General features: G+C 37.0%; 1 protein-coding gene across 1 annotated transcript in view; it reads left to right on the top strand.

The window, feature by feature from the left end:
* Positions 1-20,341: 20,341 nt before the first annotated feature.
* Positions 20,342-22,480, top strand: part of LOC128642975 (ficolin-1-B) — a 62,928-nt gene continuing 60,789 nt past the window's right edge. The window contains exon 1 of the mRNA XM_053695884.1: positions 20,342-20,442. Coding sequence (XP_053551859.1) covers positions 20,361-20,442 — 82 coding nt within the window. The 5' untranslated portion in view covers positions 20,342-20,360. The remainder of the gene's footprint in view (positions 20,443-22,480) is intronic.

The raw sequence follows: 22,480 nt of genomic DNA, 5'->3' as shown, positions 1-22,480 counted from the left end.
TTGATACATATATTAAATTGGTTACTAATGATATTAATAAATTAAGGAATGCTGTACAATATAAAGAGAGAAATAAGCTTAATTTATCTAAGGCAGAACGTGAAGGTTTAATTGTGTTAAAAAATATAAAATATAGTGTGTTAAGGATGGAATAATTCCTGTTTTCTACATACTTCCAAAAGTGCATAAGAGGTTAGATAAGCCACCTGGGAGACCAATAGTGGCCAGAACAGAATCAATATTGTCACATATTTCAATCTATTTGGATAAAATATTTAGAAATTTTGTTGAGCAATTAGCATCTTATATAAAAGATACTGGGAATTTCCAAGATAAAGTTAAGAATCTGGAGATATCAGAAAGAAGTATTCTGTACAGCCTTGATGTGGTTAGTTTATATACCTCAATACACCAAGAAAGTGGTTTGGGAGCAGTGAAAAGTATACTAGCCATGAGTAACTTATACACTGACCAGCAACAAGAATTTCTGTTGGAAATTTTGAATACAATTCTGTACTGCAATTATTTTTTTTGAGGACAGCTTTTATATGCAAATAAAGGGAACAGTCATGGGGTCCAATGTTGCCCCAACATACGCAAAATTGTTTATGACGATATTTGGAGAAAAATTCGTGTACCAAAATCAATGTTTTCTTTTGTATGGCGCCACCTGGTGACGTTATATAGACTATATATTTGGGGTGTGGTGGGGCGACATGGGATCCCTATTGCACTTTGTCCATTTGAATTTGGCAACACAACATATTAAAGGGACAGTCTAGGCCAAAATAAACTTTCATGATTCAGATAGAGCATGTAATTTTAAACAATTTTCCAATTTACTTTTATCACCAATTTTGCTTTGTTCCCTTGTTATTCTTAGTTGAAAGCTTAACCTAGGAGGTTCATATGCTAATTTCTTAGACCTTGAAGCCCACCTCTTTCAGATTGCATTTTAACAGTTTTTCACCACTAGAGGGTGTTAGTTCACATATTTCATATAGATAACACTGTGCTCGTGCACGTGAAGTAATCTGGGAGCAGGCACTGATTGGCTAGACTGCAAGTCTGTTAAAAGAACTGAAAAAGGGGCAGTTTGCAGAGGCTTAGATACAAGATAATCACAGAGGTTAAAAGTATATTATTATAACTGTGTTGGTTATGCAAAACTAGGGAATGGGCAATAAAGGGATTATCTATCTTTTAAAACAATACAAATTCTGGTGTAGACTGTCCCTTTAAATCCACTCTCACATGGGATGAATATTCATTACAATTCTTGGATACATTGGTATATAAAGAAGGGGGTTTACTCAAGACAGATATTTATAGGAAAAGTACAGAAAATAATAGTTTATTGCACTACACAAGTGCCCATCCTTCTACGTTAATTAAATCATTGCCAAGGAGCCAAATGACATGAGTTAAACGCATTGTGACAGATAAGAGTCTGTCAGAACAAAGATTGGAGGAAATGGGTAGGAAATTCAGGACAAGAGGGTATCCATCAGATCTGAAAAATAAGGACAGTTCAAGAATCAAAGAAGGACATTTCAAATGTAAAAGTTAGAAATGAAGAGGAGAGAATATAATCAAAGTGTCAACATACAGAGACGTATCAGTAAATATTGGTTTGTCTTAAGAGACTGTCATCCTGATGTTCCAATCTTTGGCCAAACCCCAATGCCTGCCTATAGGAAAGGGACTAGCTTGAAAGATAAGATGGTTAGAGTAGACATAGGTAGTCAGAAACGACAAGGACAATGCTTAATATCTGAGAAATGTCTAAGTTGTTATCTTTGTTTAGGATGTGTTAATTGTAATAACATGGTCAAGGGTCCTATTTGTTTGCATCCTTTGACAGGAAAGAAATGTAATATTAATAGATATTATACGTGTAATACCAGCTATGCAATTTATCTTATCATGTGCCCATGTGGGTGGATTTATGTTGGAGATACCACCCAAAGAGTAAGGACAGGATTACACAGCATAAGTCGAATGTAAGATGTAAAGACACCTTTGCCCCTGTATCTAACCATTTTTTAGCATATGGTCATACTATTGCCCAACTTAAATCTCAAGTTATAGATCATATTCCTGTACCCCGAAAAGGGGGGGATAGTGAACTATTACTTAAAAAGAGAGAGGCAATGTGGATCTTTAAATTGGATGCTATGTATCCAAAAAGTATTAATCACGAGCTAGATTTAAATATTTTCCTGTAGTCCCATATATTGTACCTGATGTGATAACTCATTAATCTTGTTATTTAATTCATTAGTTTGTTATATAGCCAGTTAACTGTAGCAATGTGAAAAATGTAATAATTTAATACAGGCAGTCCTCGGGTTACAGACATCCGACTTAAGTACAACTCGTACTTACATACAGAGAAAATAGAGCTTTATCGACAACCCTTCTTTCCAGGATAATCCAAAATACTGAAAATCCAATTGTCACAAGGACAGAAAGTGATGTGAAATTTTCTGAACAGGGGCACAGATAGCAAAACAAACTTTATCCTATGCTATCCAAAACAAAAAAAAATGTTTGGCTAGAGTTTCACCTAAAAAAAGTGCCTGTTCCAACTTACATACAAATTCAACTTAAGAACAAACCTAAAGTCCCTATCTTGTACGTAACCCGGGGACTGCCTGTATTTTGTAGTGTTTTAACAATTGCATACCACTAGGTGTCACTATATATGAAAAGGAATTATAATTATATAAGTTAAAGGTTAATGTATAATGGAATACACCTGTGGTGTCGTGTATAAGAAAGGTGTGAGCCCTGTTATGTGACCATATGATTAAGGGCATTTGAGCCTGAAATGTCATGTTGTGCTTCCTGGGTCCAATAAAGTCATAAGATTTCATTACTTGGATGGTGCTGCTGTATTTTTGTGGATTCTATCACCAAATAAACTATTACATTCCAGTTTAATAGCAGAAATAAGAACTTCTTTCTCTGCTAATAAAAAACAAAATGTATGCTTACCTGATTAATTAATTTCCTCATGGTGGTGAGAGTCCATGAGCCATTACCTGTGGGATTCAACGCCTGGCCACTAGGAAGAGGCAAAAATACCCAAAATTCCATAACCTTTTAATCCCTCTCACCTCTCTGGTTTTCCATCTAACATACATCAGAGAAAAGGAAAAAGATAGAGAAGTAGAAAAGGATAAAGCAGGGTAAATGAAGTGCATACTAAAACTGATGACAATTATAAATTATATAACAGGGCGGTCTCATGGACTCTCATCACAATAAAAGAGTATAATTTATCAGGTAAGCATAAATTTTGTTTTCTTTCATAAGGTGATGAGAGTCCACGAGCCATTACCTGTGGGATTTAATACCCAAGCTGTGGAGTCCACGAGAGAATGGGTGGGGGAAAATTAAAGAGACACTCAAGTCAACATAAACTTTTTTGATTCATAAAGAGCACGCAATTTTAAGAAACTTTCCAATTTACTTCCATTATTAAATTTGACACATTCTTTTCATATAACACTTTCTGTGGAACCAGCTCCCACTGAGCATGTGCACAAGCTTACAGGGTATACGTATACTAGTCTGTGATTGGCTGATGTCTGTCACATGATAGAGGGGGGCTGGGAAACAAATCTACTGCTTATTTGAAATTCAGAGTAGGTGTTATAGCAATGTTAGGTTTGTTATTTTTTTTTTTTTTTTTTTTTTTTAGATTTTATGGGCTTAAAAATGCCCATACAAATGCACTTTTTGTTGCAATGGGTAGATTAGGTTTCTTTTTAAGTTAGGTTTTTTTTTTAAATTTAGGGCAATGCTTTTAAAAAAGGGCTATTGGTAATTTATTTATAGATTAGGATTTTTTTTAATTTTGGGGTGTTTTTTTTTAGAGGGTATTAGATTAGGAATATTTTTTTTATTTTGTATAACTGTTATTTTCTGCAATGTTACCTTTTTTATTTTTTTGTAATCTTAGCTATTTCTTTTTTTTGTAATGTTAGTTTTTTTTTATTTTAATTTAATGTTAGTTTTTTTTTTAGTAATTTAGGTTTTTTATTTTTTGTGATTTTTAATTAATTTTTAATGTAGTTATTATTTTTTTATTTTATGTAAGTGTTTCATAAATTGGGATTGTTAGGGAGTGTTAGGGTAGGGGGCTTAGTTATTAGGTTAATACTTTGAGTTGTGGAGGGTTGGCAGTTTAGGGGTTAATAGCTTAATTATATTGTTTGCGTTGTGGGGGTTGACGGTTTAGGTATTAATAGTTTAATTATGTAGTTTGCGTTGTTGGGAGTTGGCGGTTTAGGTGTAAATAGATTAATTGTGTAATTTGCATTGGGCGTTGGTGGTTTAGGGGTTAATAGGTTTATATAGTGGATTGCATTGTGGGGGGACGGCAGATTAGGGGTTAATTACTTTTATTAGTAGTTGCGATGTGGGGGGATGGCTGTTTAGGGGTTAATAATTTTTATTCGGTAGTTTGCAGTGTGGGGGATGGAGGATTAAGGGTTAATAATATTTGTTAGTAGTTGCGATGTGGGGGATGGTGGATTAGGGATTTTGAATAGCCTTTTGATGTGTTGGTTTAATTTTTTTTAGCCGGATTAGATATTTACATGTGATTATAACATTTTTTATTTTTTTTGTTACGCGCCTCAAGATGATATACTGCCGTAAGTTATTGGCGACTCCAGAAACGTGTAGTTGCGCAAATTTCTGAACCTCGCCAGTTTGTTTGACTTACGGCAGTATATCATCTGCCGACGTGGTTTATGTGATTCACCCGATGTGTGAGGTGAATTTACGGGTGACGTGGGTTTCAGCAGTTGCGCTGAAATTTATACCACATATGTAATCTCGCCCATAGTGTCTCTGAGGGGCGTATACTTCATTACACTGCAATAGTATGCTTACATTACTAAAGTGCAAAATAAAATTTGTAATTTTAAAATCTTACAAAATAAATAATTAAACAATTCACACAAAAATATGCAGGGAAAATTGTATTGTTAAGGTGCAACAAAATTTGTAACAAAATTGTTCACCAACAATCATATTTTATCAAAAACGTTAAGGACTAGGGGCGCGATCAAATATACGGCGCAGGTTTCGGCGCAAGCATGGGAACCTGCACCATCCGTAATTTCACCTCGCACATCGGGGTATTACATAAACCCCGCCGGCAGTTCATAAAGTGCCGTATGTCGGATAAACTAGCGATGTCCAGAAATGAGCGTAAAGACAAATTTCCGGAGTTGCTAGTGACTTACGGCACTTTAGAAACTGCCGGCGCCTAAGAAAAGTAAATAAAATAACAAATCTCCCGTAAAAGTCTAACACGCCTCATAAAAAATAAGTCCAACACGTAAAACCCCTATATCCGCAATCCCCCCTCTCATTACTAATATTAAATGTATTAACCCCTAGACCGACAACCCCCACAACGCAATATGCCTATTTAAACTATTAACACCTAAATCCGCCAACCCCAACATCGTAAACTACCTCTTAAAACTATTAACCCTTAATCCGCCATTAATCCACAACGCAATAAACCTAATCAAGTATTAACCCCTAAACCGCCATAGCCCACATAGCCTATTAAATGTATTAACCCCTAATCTGTCGCCGCCAACGTCGCCGCCACTATAATAAAGTTATTAACCCCTAAACCTAAGTCTAACCCTAACACCCCCCTAACTTAAATATTATTTAAATACATCTAAATAAAATTACTATTATTAACTAAATTATTCCTATTTAAAACTAAATACTTACCTATAAAATAAACCCTAAGATAGCTACACTATAATTAATAATTACATTGTAGCTATTTTAGGATTTATTTTTATTTTACAGGCAAGTTTGTATTTATTTTAACTAGGTACAATAGCTATTAAATAGTTATTAGCTATTTAATAGATACCTAGTTAAAATAAAGACAAATTTACCTGTAAAATAAATCCTAACCTAAGTTACAATTACACCTAACACTATACTATCATTAAATAAATTAAATTAATTAACTACAATTACCTAAAATTAAATACAATTAAATAAAATAAAATAAAGTACAAAAACAAACAAGCACTAAATTAAAGAAAATAAAAAAAATTACAAGAAGTAAACTAATTACACCTAATCTAAGCACATTACAAAGCACAGTTACACTTAAAATAACAAAGTCTAATGATCGATATGTGTATATATATATATATATGTATATATATATATATATATATGTGTGTGTGTACATATGTATTTATATCTGTATATATGTATTTAGAGACATATAAACATATAAATATATGTAAGTGCATTAGAGCCCTTTGCCATTAAGTATATGAAAACATGAAAAATCATATTTATGTAATATTCATATAATATTTAATAAAGATTTGAACTATATATGTATTTACTGTAAATATTTTACATTCCAATGTTCTGCACATAGCAGAATATTTTCTATGTTTTTATAAATAGGTATTCCTATATACATTGAAGAAAAAAAAGTGGCTCGCTGCACAGCGCTAATCAGATGTTCAAAAAATAAAGAGTAAAAGACCTAAGATGTGATAGTACCGTGATATGACCTTTTACAATTACACACAATAATTAATCTGACCGTTCTAAACTAGTAAGCGGTCACTACTGTAATAGAGTAATGGCAGTATCAATTGAGTTAAAGAACTGCTATAAATGGACACAATGTGAAGTAAGTAACAACATAAATAACAACATAAAACAGAAATGAAACCAAAGGTATACGAAAAAAATGTAGCAATGTGGCTAAAGGTCTTCTTAGCACTGAGTTCAAAATGCTACTATAATACAAAAATACAGTCTTATACAGGATCTGCAGTACAGATATTTAGTCCAGACTTGTAATACTTCTAGACAGTGAACGACAATCCTTGTAGGGGCTCACAGCCTACTTACTTTCGTAGACCTCAATCACATGAGGTAAGATACAGGTATAGTCGACGGTAGTCTGCTCCACTGTTCCCCAGATGGTTTGCCTCAATTCCCGTGTGAAATCCCAAAAGGTTGTGGCCTTCTATGGGTTTGCGAGGCTCCGTGGGATGTTCGTGACCTGTTCGCCTCCCCAGACTTATCTCCCTTCACCGGGAGAGATGGTGACCTTCCTCTTACGGTTCCGGTGTCAATATGCAGGGGAAACAAATACAGGACATAGCATAATACTGTTTGAGATTTAAAAAACAGTTTTATTTTTGGCACAATTGAAATCGTACTCACAAACAAAACCTCAATTTGTATGAGGTATCAATATAACGTAAAATGAATCTCTTTCTCTGTGTTGTTAGCCCAATGTGGACGGATAATTTCACTAGGCACAGGAAATACAGCTGAGACGGATATTCCAACACGTACAGTGCAATGTTAAAAATAGAAATAAGGTGGACAAAGGTCTCAAAGACCGCTATGTCAAAATAATATATAGTTAAAATGAAGCAAGTAGCCAGATTCAACACCCAGCCTGACGCGTTTCAAAGTGTAAAACTTCTTCCTCAGAGGCTCTGTTGAATCTGGACTGTTTGGGTTAATTTAAAACTTTTAACTTTTAAATTAACCCAAACAGTCCAGATTCAACAGAGCCTCTGAGGAAGAAGTTTTACACTTTGAAACGCGTCAGGCTGGGTGTTGAATCTGGCTACTTGCTTCATTTTAACTATATATTATTTTGACATAGCGGTCTTTGAGACCTTTGTCCACCTTATTTCTATTTTTAACATTGCACTGTACGTGTTGGAATATCCGTCTCAGCTGTATTTCCTGTGCCTAGTGAAATTATCCGTCCACATTGGGCTAACAACACAGAGAAAGAGATTCATTTTACGTTATATTGATACCTCATACAAATTGAGGTTTTGTTTGTGAGTACGATTTCAATTGTGCCAAAAATAAAACTGTTTTTTAAATCTCAAACAGTATTATGCTATGTCCTGTATTTGTTTCCCCTGCATATTGACACCGGAACCGTAAGAGGAAGGTCACCATCTCTCCCGGTGAAGGGAGATAAGTCTGGGGAGGCGAACAGGTCACGAACATCCCACGGAGCCTCGCAAACCCATAGAAGGCCACAACCTTTTGGGATTTCACACGGGAATTGAGGCAAACCATCTGGGGAACAGTGGAGCAGACTACCGTCGACTATACCTGTATCTTACCTCATGTGATTGAGGTCTACGAAAGTAAGTAGGCTGTGAGCCCCTACAAGGATTGTCGTTCACTGTCTAGAAGTATTACAAGTCTGGACTAAATATCTGTACTGCAGATCCTGTATAAGACTGTATTTTTGTATTATAGTAGCATTTTGAACTCAGTGCTAAGAAGACCTTTAGCCACATTGCTACATTTTTTTCGTATACCTTTGGTTTCATTTCTGTTTTATGTTGTTATTTATGTTGTTACTTACTTCACATTGTGTCCATTTATAGCAGTTCTTTAACTCAATTGATACTGCCATTACTCTATTACAGTAGTGACCGCTTACTAGTTTAGAACGGTCAGATTAATTATTGTGTGTAATTGTAAAAGGTCATATCACGGTACTATCACATCTTAGGTCTTTTACTCTTTATTTTTTGAACATCTGATTAGCGCTGTGCAGCGAGCCACTCCTTGTTTTTTCTTCAATTAATTCAGTGTGATTACACGTAAGGGTAGTGTGAATACACCTATAGGCCCACTCCAGCAGCTTTTCATTAATAAGTGTTTGCTTTAGCGCCTCCAGTGTGACCTAAACCTAGGTTTAGTTCACATCAAAGAAAATCCCTTTTTTTACACAAACATTCCTATATACATCTTTATAAATACTCAAAACACTAATTACTCTGGCCTAGATTTGGAGTTTGGCGGTAAAAGGGCTGTTAACGCTCCACGGGCTTTTTTCTGGCCGCACCATAAAATTAACTCTGGTATCGAGAGTTCAAACAAATGCTGCGTTAGGCTCCAAAAAAGGAGCGTAGAGCATTTTTACCGCAAATGCAACTCTCGATACCAGAGTTGCTTACGGACGCGGCCGGCCTCAAAAACGTGCTCGTGCACGATTCCCCCATAGGAAACAATGGGGCTGTTTGAGCTGAAAAAAAACCTAACACCTGCAAAAAAGCAGCGTTCAGCTCGTAACGCAGCCCCATTGTTTGCTATGGGGAAACACTTCCTACGTCTGCACCTAACACTCTAACATGTACCCCGAGTCTAAACACCCCTAACCTTACACTTATTAACCCCTAATCTGCCGCCCCCGCTATCGCTGACCCCTGCATATTTTTTTAAACCCCTAATCTGCCGCTCCGTAAACCGCCGCTACTTACATTATCCCTATGTACCCCTAATCTGCTGCCCTAACATCGCCGACCCCTATATTATATTTATTAACCCCTAATCTGCCCCCCTCAACGTCGCCGACACCTGCCTACACTTATTAACCCCTAATCTGCCGAGCGGACCTGAGCGCTACTATAATAAAGTTATTAACCCCTAATCCGCCTCACTAACCCTATCATAAATAGTATTAACCCCTAATCTGCCCTCCCTAACATCGCCGACACCTAACTTCAATTATTAACCCCTAATCTGCCGACTGGAGCTCACCGCTATTCTAATAAATGGATTAACCCCTAAAGCTAAGTCTGCGGTATGGAAAAGTCGCGGCTGAAAAGTGAGCGTTAGACCCTTTAATCACTGACTCCAAATACCAGCGGGCGGCCAAAACCAGCGTTAGGAGCCTCTAACGCTGGTTTTGACGGCTACCGCCGAACTCCAAATCTAGGCCTCTGAAAGGAAAACCTATGTATATGACAATTACACTAGGTTTAAAGTACAGTGCACTGAAAACAGCGCAATTTTATTTGTATTAAGCGCAATATTCATGTTTTAACACACGCTGGTTTCCCCTCTGTACTTCGCCCTCCATTGAGAACTTCTACCTAGCAGACAGCTCTCAGTATTTGTATGGGAGACATTTTGCCACTATCAGGGACAGACCCCTTTTTTTTTATAAAATTCCATGACCGGCAATTTTATAATCGGGGGGCCTTACTGAGAGCTTTAACCAAGAAGCTAAAGTAACAACTGTGGTCCTCTGACTCCCCTGTGGAGAAGATTTACTATCCATTGATGGAAAATTTGGGATTAATATCCAAGTAATTCGTCAAGAAATCTTGAACACACCTCTATCCTTGCCTTCTCCTTGAGGAGGCAAAGAACTACTTGGAGAGAAAGGGAAGTAGGAGAGATATTTAAAGCTTTGTTGTGGGTGTCTTTGCCTCCTCCTGGTGGCCAGGAGATGAATTCCCACAAGTAAGGATTTTGCGTGGATTTTCAGCACCTTAGAAAGAAATAAAATAAGGAATCTCCCAGGCATTGCTTAAAAAAATATTGCAAAAGAAAAAATCAAGTTGAGTTTAAAGAAAACTGATAAAACTAATTAGGTTCTCAGGAAGAGAAAATCCATATTAGACTTATTTTGACTAGATTTAGAAAAATATCTGAATGTTAGAAACCTATAAGAAACTTGCAGATAAGTCCTTAACGAAATTATTTTGGACTAGATTACAAGTGGAGTGCTAAATTATCGCACTCGCGATTAATAACCAGCCATTACAAGTGGCTGGTTAGTGTTACAGCGAGCTCGCGGTAGAAATTAATGCTCAGAAAATTAACCAGACCTCTTAATTTTCTAAATGTCCACCAATTGCCCCCATACTTAAAGGGACAGTCTACACCAGAATTTGTATTGTTTTTTAAAGAAGTGGAAAACGCCTTGCCCACCTTGGAAAAGATTCCCAAAACTCTACAATAGAGTCTGATAATGGAAACATCTTTGAAACGCAAAAAGTCTGAGAAGAATATCATTGAAAAAGAGCATCCTAATCTGGACCAATCCTTTAAAAATCAGCAAGAAACATATAATATAAATGTAGGATGAGTACATAACAAATTCTTTTCAGCTAACTTGGAGGAGACAATGTCGCCAAAACTTCAATAATTCTTGAGCGCACCATGGGGTAAATTTATTAAATGTTGAGCAAACATTATTCGCTATAGTGAATCATGTCCGCTCGACATTGCTAAATGCAGACAGCATACTCAGTCAGCATTTAACATTGCACTGGTGGCCAATCGGCCGCTCGCAGGGGCTGTCAATCATCGTGATCATATCGGTTTGGGATGATTTCACTCCACCACCTAAAAGGTAGCGGACAGATTAAGGAGCAGTTTTCTGATGACTGCTGCTTCTTAAAGGGACATTCCAGCCACAATTGAAATCCACATGGATGCATTACAATTTTGAATAGAAGCATTTTTGTAATATACATGCATTAGCAAAAATGCTTCTAATAAAAGCTATAGCTGTTTTAAACATGTATTTAACCCTTTGAGTGCTAAGCACTTTCCCACCTGGGTGCTAAGATTTTTTTTTTTTTAAATTATTTTTTTAACAAATTTTTTTTTAACTTTTTTTTTTTAGACCCCCATGACTTACACTGTTGAAAAGGTTAGGCGATTACCTTTCCAATGATGGGTCTTGGGGGTCTGTAGCTGCTTAGATGCCTGATATACAGGCTTCTAAGCAGCATGCCCCCTGCTCCTATACTTAACATTGTTAAAGGGACACTGAACCCAAATTTTTTTCTTTTGTGATTCAGATAGAGCATGACATTTTAAGCAACTTTCTAATTTACTCCTTTTATCAAATGTTCTTTATTCTCTTGGTATCTTTATTTGAAATGCAAGAATGCAAGTTAAGATGCCGGCCCATTTTTGGTAAACAACAAAGGTTGTCCTTGCTGATTGGTGAATAAATTCATCCACCAATCAAAAACTGCTGTCCAGAGTTTGAACCAAGAAAAAATCTTATATGCCTTCTTTTTCATATAAAGATAACAAGAGAATTAAGAAAATTTGATAATAGCAGTAAATTAGAAAGTTGTTTAAAATTGCATGCTCTATCTGAATCATGAAAGAAAAATTTTGGGTTTAGTGTCCCTTTAAGTATAAATAAAGTTGCGAGGTGACGTCATCACGTTATTGCGTGTGACGTCACCACACAAAATGGGAAGCCCCGGCGATGCCTGTCACTCTACAGGCACGATCGCCGGGGTAGGAGCGGCTGGGAGCCCCCAGATCTCCCTCAAGGTGGGAGAGTGCTAGCGACGGCTCTGAGCCTTCGTTAACACCAGAGTGGGAAACTCTGTGACAGCTCAGAGCCGTCATTAGCATTCAAAGGGTTAAATATGCAACGTGCACCAGCATTTTAAACACAACACTTGCTCAGAGAGAGCCTAAGGTGTCCGTACCATCTGGTAATGACTCTTAGTTAATTGTTGACATGATACAAGCCCCACTGGCACTTTGAGTAGCTGGAGTATTTAAAATGCTGGTGCAGTGACAATATCCAGCTATGGTTCACGTGCACATGCAGAGAAAATTGTTAACAATAAAACAGTGATGACTTTTACTAGAAGCATTTTTGCTAATACATGTATATTGCAAATATGTTTCTATACAAAGATGCAATTCATCTATGTGCCTGTAACAATACAGGGAGTGCAGAATTATTAGGCAAGTTGTATTTTTGAGGATTAATTTTATTATTGAACAACAACCATGTTCTCAATGAACCCAAAAAACTCATTAATATCAAAGCTGAATAGTTTTGGAAGTAGTTTTTAGTTTGTTTTTAGTTATAGCTATTTTAGGGGGATATCTGTGTGTGCAGGTGACTATTACTGTGCATAATTATTAGGCAACTTAACAAAAAACAAATATATACCCATTTCAATTATTTATTTTTACCAGTGAAACCAATTTAACATCTCAACATTCACAAATATACATTTCTGACATTCAAAAACAAAACAAAAACAAATCAGTGACAATATAGCCACCTTTCTTTGCAAGGACACTCAAAAGCCTGCCATCCATGGATTCTGTCAGTGTTTTGATCTGTTCACCATCAACATTGCGTGCAGCAGCAACCACAGCCTCCCAGACACTGTTCAGAGAGGTGTACTGTTTTCCCTCCTTGTAAATCTCACATTTGATGATGGACCACAGGTTCTCAATGGGGTTCAGATCAGGTGAACAAGGAGGCCATGTCATTAGATTTTCTTCTTTTATACCCTTTCTTGCCAGCCACGCTGTGGAGTACTTGGACGCGTGTGATGGAGCATTGTCCTGCATGAAAATCATGTTTTTCTTGAAGGATGCAGACTACTTCCTGTACCACTGCTTGAAGAAGGTGTCTTCCAGAAACTGGCAGTAGGACTGGGAGTTGAGCTTGACTCCATCCTCAACCCGAAAAGGCCCCACAAGCTCATCTTTGATGATACCAGCCCAAACCAGTACTCCACCTCCACCTTGCTGGAGTCTGAGTCGGACTGGAGCTCTCTGCCCTTTACCAATCCAGCCACGGGCCCATCCATCTGGCCCATCAAGACTCACTCTCATTTCATCAGTCCATAAAACCTTAGAAAAATCAGTCTTGAGATATTTCTTGGCCCAGTCTTGACGTTTCAGCTTGTGTGTCTTGTTCAGTGGTGGTCGTTTTTCAGCCTTTCTTACCTTGGCCATGTCTCTGAGTATTGCACACCTTGTGCTTTTGGGCACTCCAGTGATGTTGCAGCTCTGAAATATGGCCAAACTGGTGGCAAGTGGCATCTTGGCAGCTGCACGCTTGACTTTTCTCAGTTCATGGGCAGTTATTTTGCGCCTTGGTTTTTCCACACGCTTCTTGCGACCCTGTTGACTATTTTGAATGAAACGCTTGATTGTTTGATGATCACGCTTCAGAAGCTTTGCAATTTTAAGAGTGCTGCATCCCTCTGCAAGATATCTCACTATTTTTGACTTTTCTGAGCCTGTCAAGTCCTTCTTTTGACCCATTTTGCCAAAGGAAAGGAAGTTGCCTAATAATTATGCACACCTGATATAGGGTGTTGATGTCATTAGACCACACCCCTTCTCATTACAGAGATGCACATCACCTAATATGCTTAATTGGTAGCAGGCTTTCGAGCCTATACAGCTTGGAGTAAGACAACATGCATAAAGAGGATGATGTGGTCAAAATACTCATTTGCCTAATAATTCTGCACACAGTGTACAGGTAGTTGGGGGCTGATTTATCATTGTGCGGATGGACATCAATAAATGCAGACAGCATACTCTCCTCCAATGGGGAAGCAGGTAGCGTTACTGATATGTATTTAAAAGCCGCCTGTGCAGCGGAAAGGTATGCTTTGGTTTGTAAAGCACTTTTATTGCTCTTGAGAAAGACAGCTGGGACCGTTGAAACGCATTGAGCCAAATAAAGACACACTTTTTTACTGAATCTGTGATATTGTCTTTTCATATTGGGAAGGAGCCGGTAACATGCAATATACACTAGTTATACAACTGAGGAAAGAAAGGAAGACACCAACGACTGATACAAGTTTGCACTAAGCTGAACCAGCGCCTCCAGCTAGCACACCTGATATATTCACACAGACCTTGGGAGAGACTGTGGGACGGCTGCGGTTCACCAGAAGGGGAAAGTATTAACACATATTATACACCTGTTTGCATGCATATCTCCTATACCAATTTATCTGAGCTGAATTAAATTCTTAATTATCTACAATTAAGACAAATACTAAAATATATTTATGTTGCTGCAACTATAAATTATTTGGCAAACAAAAGACTAGTTTTAAACTACACAGGACTGTGAATATGAGTCTAAAATATAAAGTATCTTTTCAAAATTGCTGAACTACAATTTGTTATGGTTACCAAATACCTTTGATTTAAATATAAAAAAAAATAGAACAATCATACATCACCAGTTTGAGCCAATTTGTAGTTCAATCTTTTCCAATCTTTTCAGATCACCTCATATGAAGAAAATAAGTTATTGCATAGATCCAGAAGCTAGTCTCAGCTTTTGATATGTGATTGTGTTCCCAAGTATCACAGCAAGTTCAATCACACGGTATCAGCAGACAACAGACTGTGTTTTTTTTTTCCTTGCATTCTGCCTTTCTTATATTCTAATCATTGGTGATCTTGTTTTCGGTTACGCCCACAGTGCTGTCTTGGATTGGCCCTAACGGAGCTGAACATCTCATTGGACACCTGGATTTGCATGTGTTTTAATAGACAAATTATTTGGCTGTCATACCAGTTCCAATCCCCTAGGGGGCAGCAGACAACCAGAAATATAGTCGTATCATCCATTTTTGCTACAATTTAATATATCCTTATAAAGTGATTATTTAAACTATTATAACGTTTTGCATTAATCACTTACAATTTGAATTATAGATAGGATAGTATAATGTCATTTTTCTGATCATTCAAATACCAAATACAAGCCTGTTCTTAGTGATCATATTAATAAACAGTTACACTATTAATCATTTACTCTTCCTATAATCACAGCTTTCTGGCATTGTATTGCATCTCAATAGGAATGCAATGTATTTCATATTTCTAATTAATTTTGAATGCATGGCAATACCAGATGCAGATCTGAAAATAATAGTGTTATTAATTTTGAGACATTTTTAATCCTTAAGATATTCTATGTTTAAAAAAAAATACATAGGTTAAGACATGTTGAAATCTGGATTTTTAGGTTTTCAGCTTTCCATATTACCTTCTTAGGCATAGACAATCTCCCATTGTCATGTGTTCATATTTAATATCATACAAATAGACAATCTCATATCCATTAAAATATATATTTTCCTACAATACTGAGGTATATATTACTTGAAATCATTATTTTAAACAGTGAATTTTGAGAGTCACAATCTAGACATGTTTCTTTGTTAGCTAGCATAGATGTGGATTCAACACACAGCAGGGACAATTTAGCACTTAGGTGAAGACAGCTGGATGCTCTGAACATGTTTGTAGATTTTAATCATTCCAACAGACGGACCGTCCACTCCTCTAGATAGGGGAACTCTTTATGCAGGTTTTCTTTAAAGTGATATTTTTAAGATAACTGTTCCAATTCATCAAATTAATTGTTTTCAAAAGGTCTGCAATGTCTCCCAGATAAACAATGAGAGAGGGGGTTTGTTTATCAGCCAATAATCATTTGGCAGAGAGGACTGCAATCTACAGTAAATAGAACTGATTCAAATAGTCTCATATATAATTAATCCTGTGATCTTATCATAAATCTATGTGCAGATAAATATACATATATATATATATATATTATTTAATAATACTCAGATACCCTGACAAAGCATTTGTTTGTTTAAAAAATAATAAAAGTAATAAAATACTAACTGATTAATTTACTACTGTTTCCAAGTGCACAATGACACTTACTTTTAGTTTCCCATTAAATAATGTGAAGCAATACATATGAATAAGAGGCATATACATATAAACACATAAACATATACACATAAACATTCAGTTATGTATAAAATGTGTGGCGCAAGTCTGTGTGTAAACTGGTATTTCCCCTGGCTATGCTATACATAGTAAGATGTACCTACTAACAGCCTGGGGGCTATGTGAGTGCTTTATACATTCCTGAACAGCACCCATTCTACTGTGCTTACCAGTTTAGAGAAGACTGTGTCCAGTAGAGAAGCCCATCCAGTGCTGTACAAGCAACAACCAAGGATTGTAAGAGTAGTGTAACAACGACTCAGGATGAGGCTAAGGGACAGGTCCTCGTTACACCTGTGGCAGGCTTGATACAAAATTACATAAGGAACTATAGTGTCATGGCCCAGTACTCAATACACCCCTCTGTCAGCTGTCTGAGTGGACTACCGGGTCTCACATAGGCCTAGTGGTCAGGCGTTGAATCTAACATATAATGGATAGTAGACTCTCATCACCTTATGAAAGAAATCTATGTGACACCAACTTGTCAAACTCCACTCAACTACACAGTTTAAAATGTAGAAAGCTATGTTATGACTAAAGTTTATAATTTTCAAAGACAAAATGCAATCTCATTGGCTGTTTTCCTTTTTTATTGATAACGACAATATTAAAAATGTATGCAATTAATTATAGTTAAAAAGTGTTTCTTCATATTAATCACCATGGTTTTGCAATGGGATGTCCAACAAGCTCATTTAGGTGTGATGGTCAGGTTTCCATATACTTTTGACCATATAGGGCTAGATTACAAGTGGAGCACTAATTTATCGAACGCGCCCGTAAACAGCAAATTCACCTGTTTATGGGCGCACGATATATAACCAGCCATTACAAGTGGTTGGTGGCTATTGCTACTGCAAGCTTGCAGTGGCAATTAGCGCTTCAAGTAGCTTTGTTTTTTATTTTAAAAATGTTTAGATTTTTTTCATTAAAAAAAAACTGCACAAAGCAGTTTTTAGGGGTTAAAGTGAGTGGGTGTGGGGTGTTAGAAAAAAAGAAAATGGCACTGAAAAGTGGCTTTACATTGCGGTCTATGAGGACTGTGTTTTCCCTGTAAATTTATATGTATATGCTTGTATAAATATATATTTATATGCTAGTATTTGTATATACACATATAATCACATAAATATATATGTATATATTCATATATATTTCAATTTGCTGCCCATCGCTGCGTGACTTACCCCCTTCACTGCACTGCATTGGAGTCTATATTCATATACATAATATAGATTTCAATTTGCTGCCCATCGTTGCATGACTTACCCTCTTCACTGCACTGGAGCCTATATTCATATACATATATATTTAAATTTGCTTATGGAAGCACGCTCTATTGAGCGCAAAGCTTCCATGCAATGCGAATTGCGTGCGCTGGTATTACAAGTGGAACGCAAATATCACGCTCACATAAGCACAATTTTAGACCGCTGCTTCATATCTGCTGTTTCCGGCATGCCTGAAGGCTCGCACTGAAACAATGGGAGCAAGAGCCATTCGGACCTTGTTAAATCTACCCCATTGCCTGTGTATTAGTGGGAGCTTTCCTTTTTATGTAATTTTGTTGCTTTTGTGTTATGCTGTCATTTTAAGCTGATGATGTTTTCTTCATATCATTATATCATTCTCAGTGATTCACTATATTTATTATTTTAGGCGATATCTGTACATGTATACACTTCTTTGTGTCAGCAAACTATGGGCTCGATCACATATGCAGCGTCGCCCGCAAAAGCCGGCGACACCAGATTTTACGCGATTTTGGTATTACATATACGACGTAGCATACAAGTTACGCGCATATATTTCACCCTTCGGACGTATTTTTTTTACCCATAGACTAACATAGAACAGACGCACAATTTTGTATCCCATATACAGCGTAAGGACTTACGCGCGCAGCATTCAGAAAATCTACTCCATTCTTATCTCACCACAAATTGCAGGTGCAGGAACCCTTGCACTGACTAAAAAAGCAACGTAACTCCCTGGAAGCCTTAACAAACACATACATTTAAGCAGCATCTCAAGGTTAAAGGGACAGTATACTATGATATTGGTTTTTTAAGGTTTAGTTGTGTATTTGAAATAGTTTGAAGCCACAACATAATCAAATGGATTGAGCTTGTAGGTACTTGCTTATTTACTTTAAATTTCTACTCAAAACAATCAACAATACTTGGAGGAGAGAACAATGGGAAATCATAATTGTATTACCTTCATCTCTTTATATTTGGGTTTATATATGAATTTTTAATAGCATAATTACGTGTCGCAATGTTATATGAAATTGCGGTTCATTTTTACGAGTGTTAGCCTAATTTGGATAAAACTACTCTATATTGACACAGTTACTTGCGACAACTAAAATGTGTATTTGCGCACATTTCAGAAGATCGCCAGTTTGTCCTACTTACGCCAGTTTAGCATCTGACGGTGCAGTATATGTAATACCCCGATGTGCAAGGTGAAATTACGGGCGGCGTGGGTTCCCTCGCTTGCGCCGAAACCTGCGCCGTATATTTGATCGTGCCCTATAAGCCTAAAAAGCTGACTAGGTGCCAGGTGAGCATAACAAGATGACCAGGTGCCGATTATTAGACATGTGCATTTTGTCTCGTTCCGAATCGAAATTCGGACGAATTCGCCAAATTCGGAGATTCGAATCGATTCAAATTTCTGAATTACCCTAGCAACAAAACTAAACTAATCCAAATGCATTTGTAATGAACAAATCAGAATTAGTTTGGATTTATTCGTTACATTCGAATAGCCATGGACTAATCACAATTCAGTATAAAAATTAAAATTAGTTTAGATTTAGTGAGATAGAACAGTAAAATAATAATGTTTGTGTAACTTGGAATCATCCGAATCAACATAACACTATCGAACTTCCAAATTTATGAACCGAATCCGAAACGAATACATCCGAATGTATCCAAAACGATCTGAAACGAAATTCAAAAAAATCTGAATTGGTCCGAAACTAAACAAATTTTTCCACTGTGCACATAAGCCTGATGGCACAACAAGTAAATTTATGTCTGAGAACCATATTGGTTGTATATTTTAACTTTTGTTAAAGTTTTTTATACTACTTTTACTAACAATTATGTCTGGAATGTATTTAGCATTTTAATATAGCTAAACCTTTGCCATCACGAAGAAGAGGTCATGTGTTTCTCAGCTGCCAACAAATGAACCAATTCAACATTTAAGATTTTTCCAATGCAGTAATGCACAAAGAAAAACATTGCGGGGTATAGCAATCCGCCCGATCATGTACGATCGGGCTGATTGACACCCCCTGCTAGCGGCCGATTGGCCGCAAATCTACAGGGGGCGGTATTGCACCAGCATTGCACCAGAACTGCTGGTGCAATGATAAATGCCGACAGCGTATGCTGTCGGCATTTATCGATGTGCGGTGGACATGGTTCGCTATAGCGGATCATGTCTGTCCGCACATATATAAACAGACCCCAATATCTACTACTAGACATGGGAAAATATTCATTATTTGGCATTTGTTTAGCATCTTTATACAGACTTTTACGCTAATAAATCCGGCAACAAAAATAGTAGAATGTTGCTGCCATATTTGGCATTTGTTTAATAAACAAATGCAGAATAACAAATATTTGCCCATGCCTATCTCATACAAAATATATTTTATGAATCCAAAAACAAAAAAATACCCTGAAGTATTAAAAGATACACCTGCTTTACAGAGCTGCTTGATAAAAAGAAGGCTGATAACACAGTTTCTAAAAAGGCAAAGGAGCTTGCTCAACCATAGAAAGCATTGTGTAATTAAATCATGAGTAAGTTTTAGGAAGGATGCAAGATGTTACACTCCACCCTGTACAAATGACAGCCAGTAATATAAAGAGTCTCAGTACCCCCAGCACCTGATACCTTGCACTGCCATGGCAAAGTCCACTTACAGTTTGCTACCTTTGATCCTTTGGGTCACCATCATTCCTTGCCACGCTGAAGACACCTGTCCAGGTAAGTTATACCAAACACTAAGCAACCAGTGGGAGTGTGCATTCAATATGGCTCTACTATATAGAAGGTTGCCACCTCTGCCATGTTTTTTTGGACACTTATGAGTTACACATGCTGCAGGGTAAGCAGGAAGAATCATGTATTGTGCTGTTCATCAGCACTTTTCATGTGATGTCCAGAGGCAGAATACATGTTCCGCCCTGCTTACCCTGCAGCATGTGTAACTCATAAGTGTGCAGGAAAACATTGCCGAGGTGGCAACCTAACTATATAGCATGTAAATACACAGTAAACCATAATTAATATATAGTGATTCCTGCTAGAGCTCAGCTATCACAATCCTTTGTTTTTAAGCTGATCTATCTATGCTTGTTTTAAAATAACAAACAATAAAGTAAAGTCATAAGAGAACATTCATGATTTAGACAGAGGATACAATTTTAACCAACTTTCCAATTTACTTTTATTATTTAATTTGCTTCTTTTTCTTGTTATCCTTTGCTGAAAGGTTTATCTAGGCAAGCTCAGGAGCAGCAAAGAACCTAGGTTTTAGATGCTGATTGGTGGCTGCATTTTTATACCGATTGTTATTGGCTCACTCATGGGTTCAGTTAGAAATCAGTAGGGCATTGCTGCTCCTTCAACAAATAATGGCAAGATAATGAAACAAATTTGATAATAGAAGTTAACTGGAAAGCTGTTTAAAATTGTATTCTCTACCTAAATTATGAAAGAAAAAATGAGGGTTTCATGTCCTTTTAAATACACATTAGAAAGAAAGAAACATAATATGCAGGACAACTTGATTCAGGCCTTACTGTCTGTTATTCTATGGGGGCCGATTTATCAAGTTCAGTTTGGAGTTTGATGCCCCTGTTTCCGCACGAGCCTTCAGGCTAGAAATTAACAGAAGTTATGAAGCAGCGGTCTAAAGACCGCTGCTCCATAACTTGTCCGCCTGTTTTGAGGCCGCGGACAGAAATCAACCCGATCGAATACGATCTGGTTGATTGACACCCCCTGCTAGAGGCCGATTGATTGGCCGCGAATCTGCAGGGGGCGGCATTGCACAAGCAGTTCACAAGAACTGCTAGTGCAATGATAAATTATCGATGTGCAGCGGACATGATACGCTACATCATATCATGTCCACTTGCACTATGATAAATCTACCCCTATGAGTGAACATTACATTTCTGTGTTATTTATGTTGGTCTGTGTTTTGAATGACAAATATGTTATAATACTCTTGTGAATTATATCCTATTACAGCATTTTTACAGTATAGTATTTGAAGTCAGATTTAAATTCTCATTATGGTGATTAGTAGCTACACACATATGTTTCTTGTTATTGGCTCACTAGATGTGTTGAACTAGCTCACAGTAGTGCATTGGTGCTCTGGAGCTGATTTTAACCGAGTTTAACCACTTTTCAGTAGTTAGGCACATAGTAATATGCAAGAAACAGTGTAATAATGAAATGCTCTAACACATTACAGTTTTATGTTCCTTTTAAAAACAGTAGGTATCCTATGGTGCTTTAAGGCTACAACCAATATTATTGTAACACAATATAAACCTGGGCTTGAGAAAACCAATGCTAGAGATGCTTAAAAAGTTGTGGCCGTGGGATAGGGCCAGCTGATTTTGAGACACAAAAGCAAAAAAAGAGAATGCTTGTACACAAACAGGTAGATTACAAGTTATGCACGCTATAGGGAATTTAACGAACGCAAAAAAGTTGCGTTAAAAAAGTTGCGTTATTTCACCCCCTATAGAGCAGCTATTACAAATTTTTAAACAGCCGGCTTGTGCGTGCGATATGGTGGTTTTAAGCTCCATACTGCACACAATTCAAGCGAATCAGCCAATAGAATGAGAGCTGCTTAAATCCTATTGGCTGTTCAAATCAGCCAATAGGATTTTAGCAGCCCTAATTCCTATTGACTGATTCAAATTTTTCAGCCAATAGGAATGCAATGGTACCTCCAGTATAAAAGGGGTACCTTGCATTTCAATCCTCAGTGTGCGGCGGA

Source organism: Bombina bombina, chromosome 12 (genome assembly GCF_027579735.1).
Source record: "Bombina bombina isolate aBomBom1 chromosome 12, aBomBom1.pri, whole genome shotgun sequence".
Lineage (NCBI taxonomy): Eukaryota > Metazoa > Chordata > Amphibia > Anura > Bombinatoridae > Bombina > Bombina bombina.
This window is presented reverse-complemented; position numbering and strand designations above follow the sequence as displayed.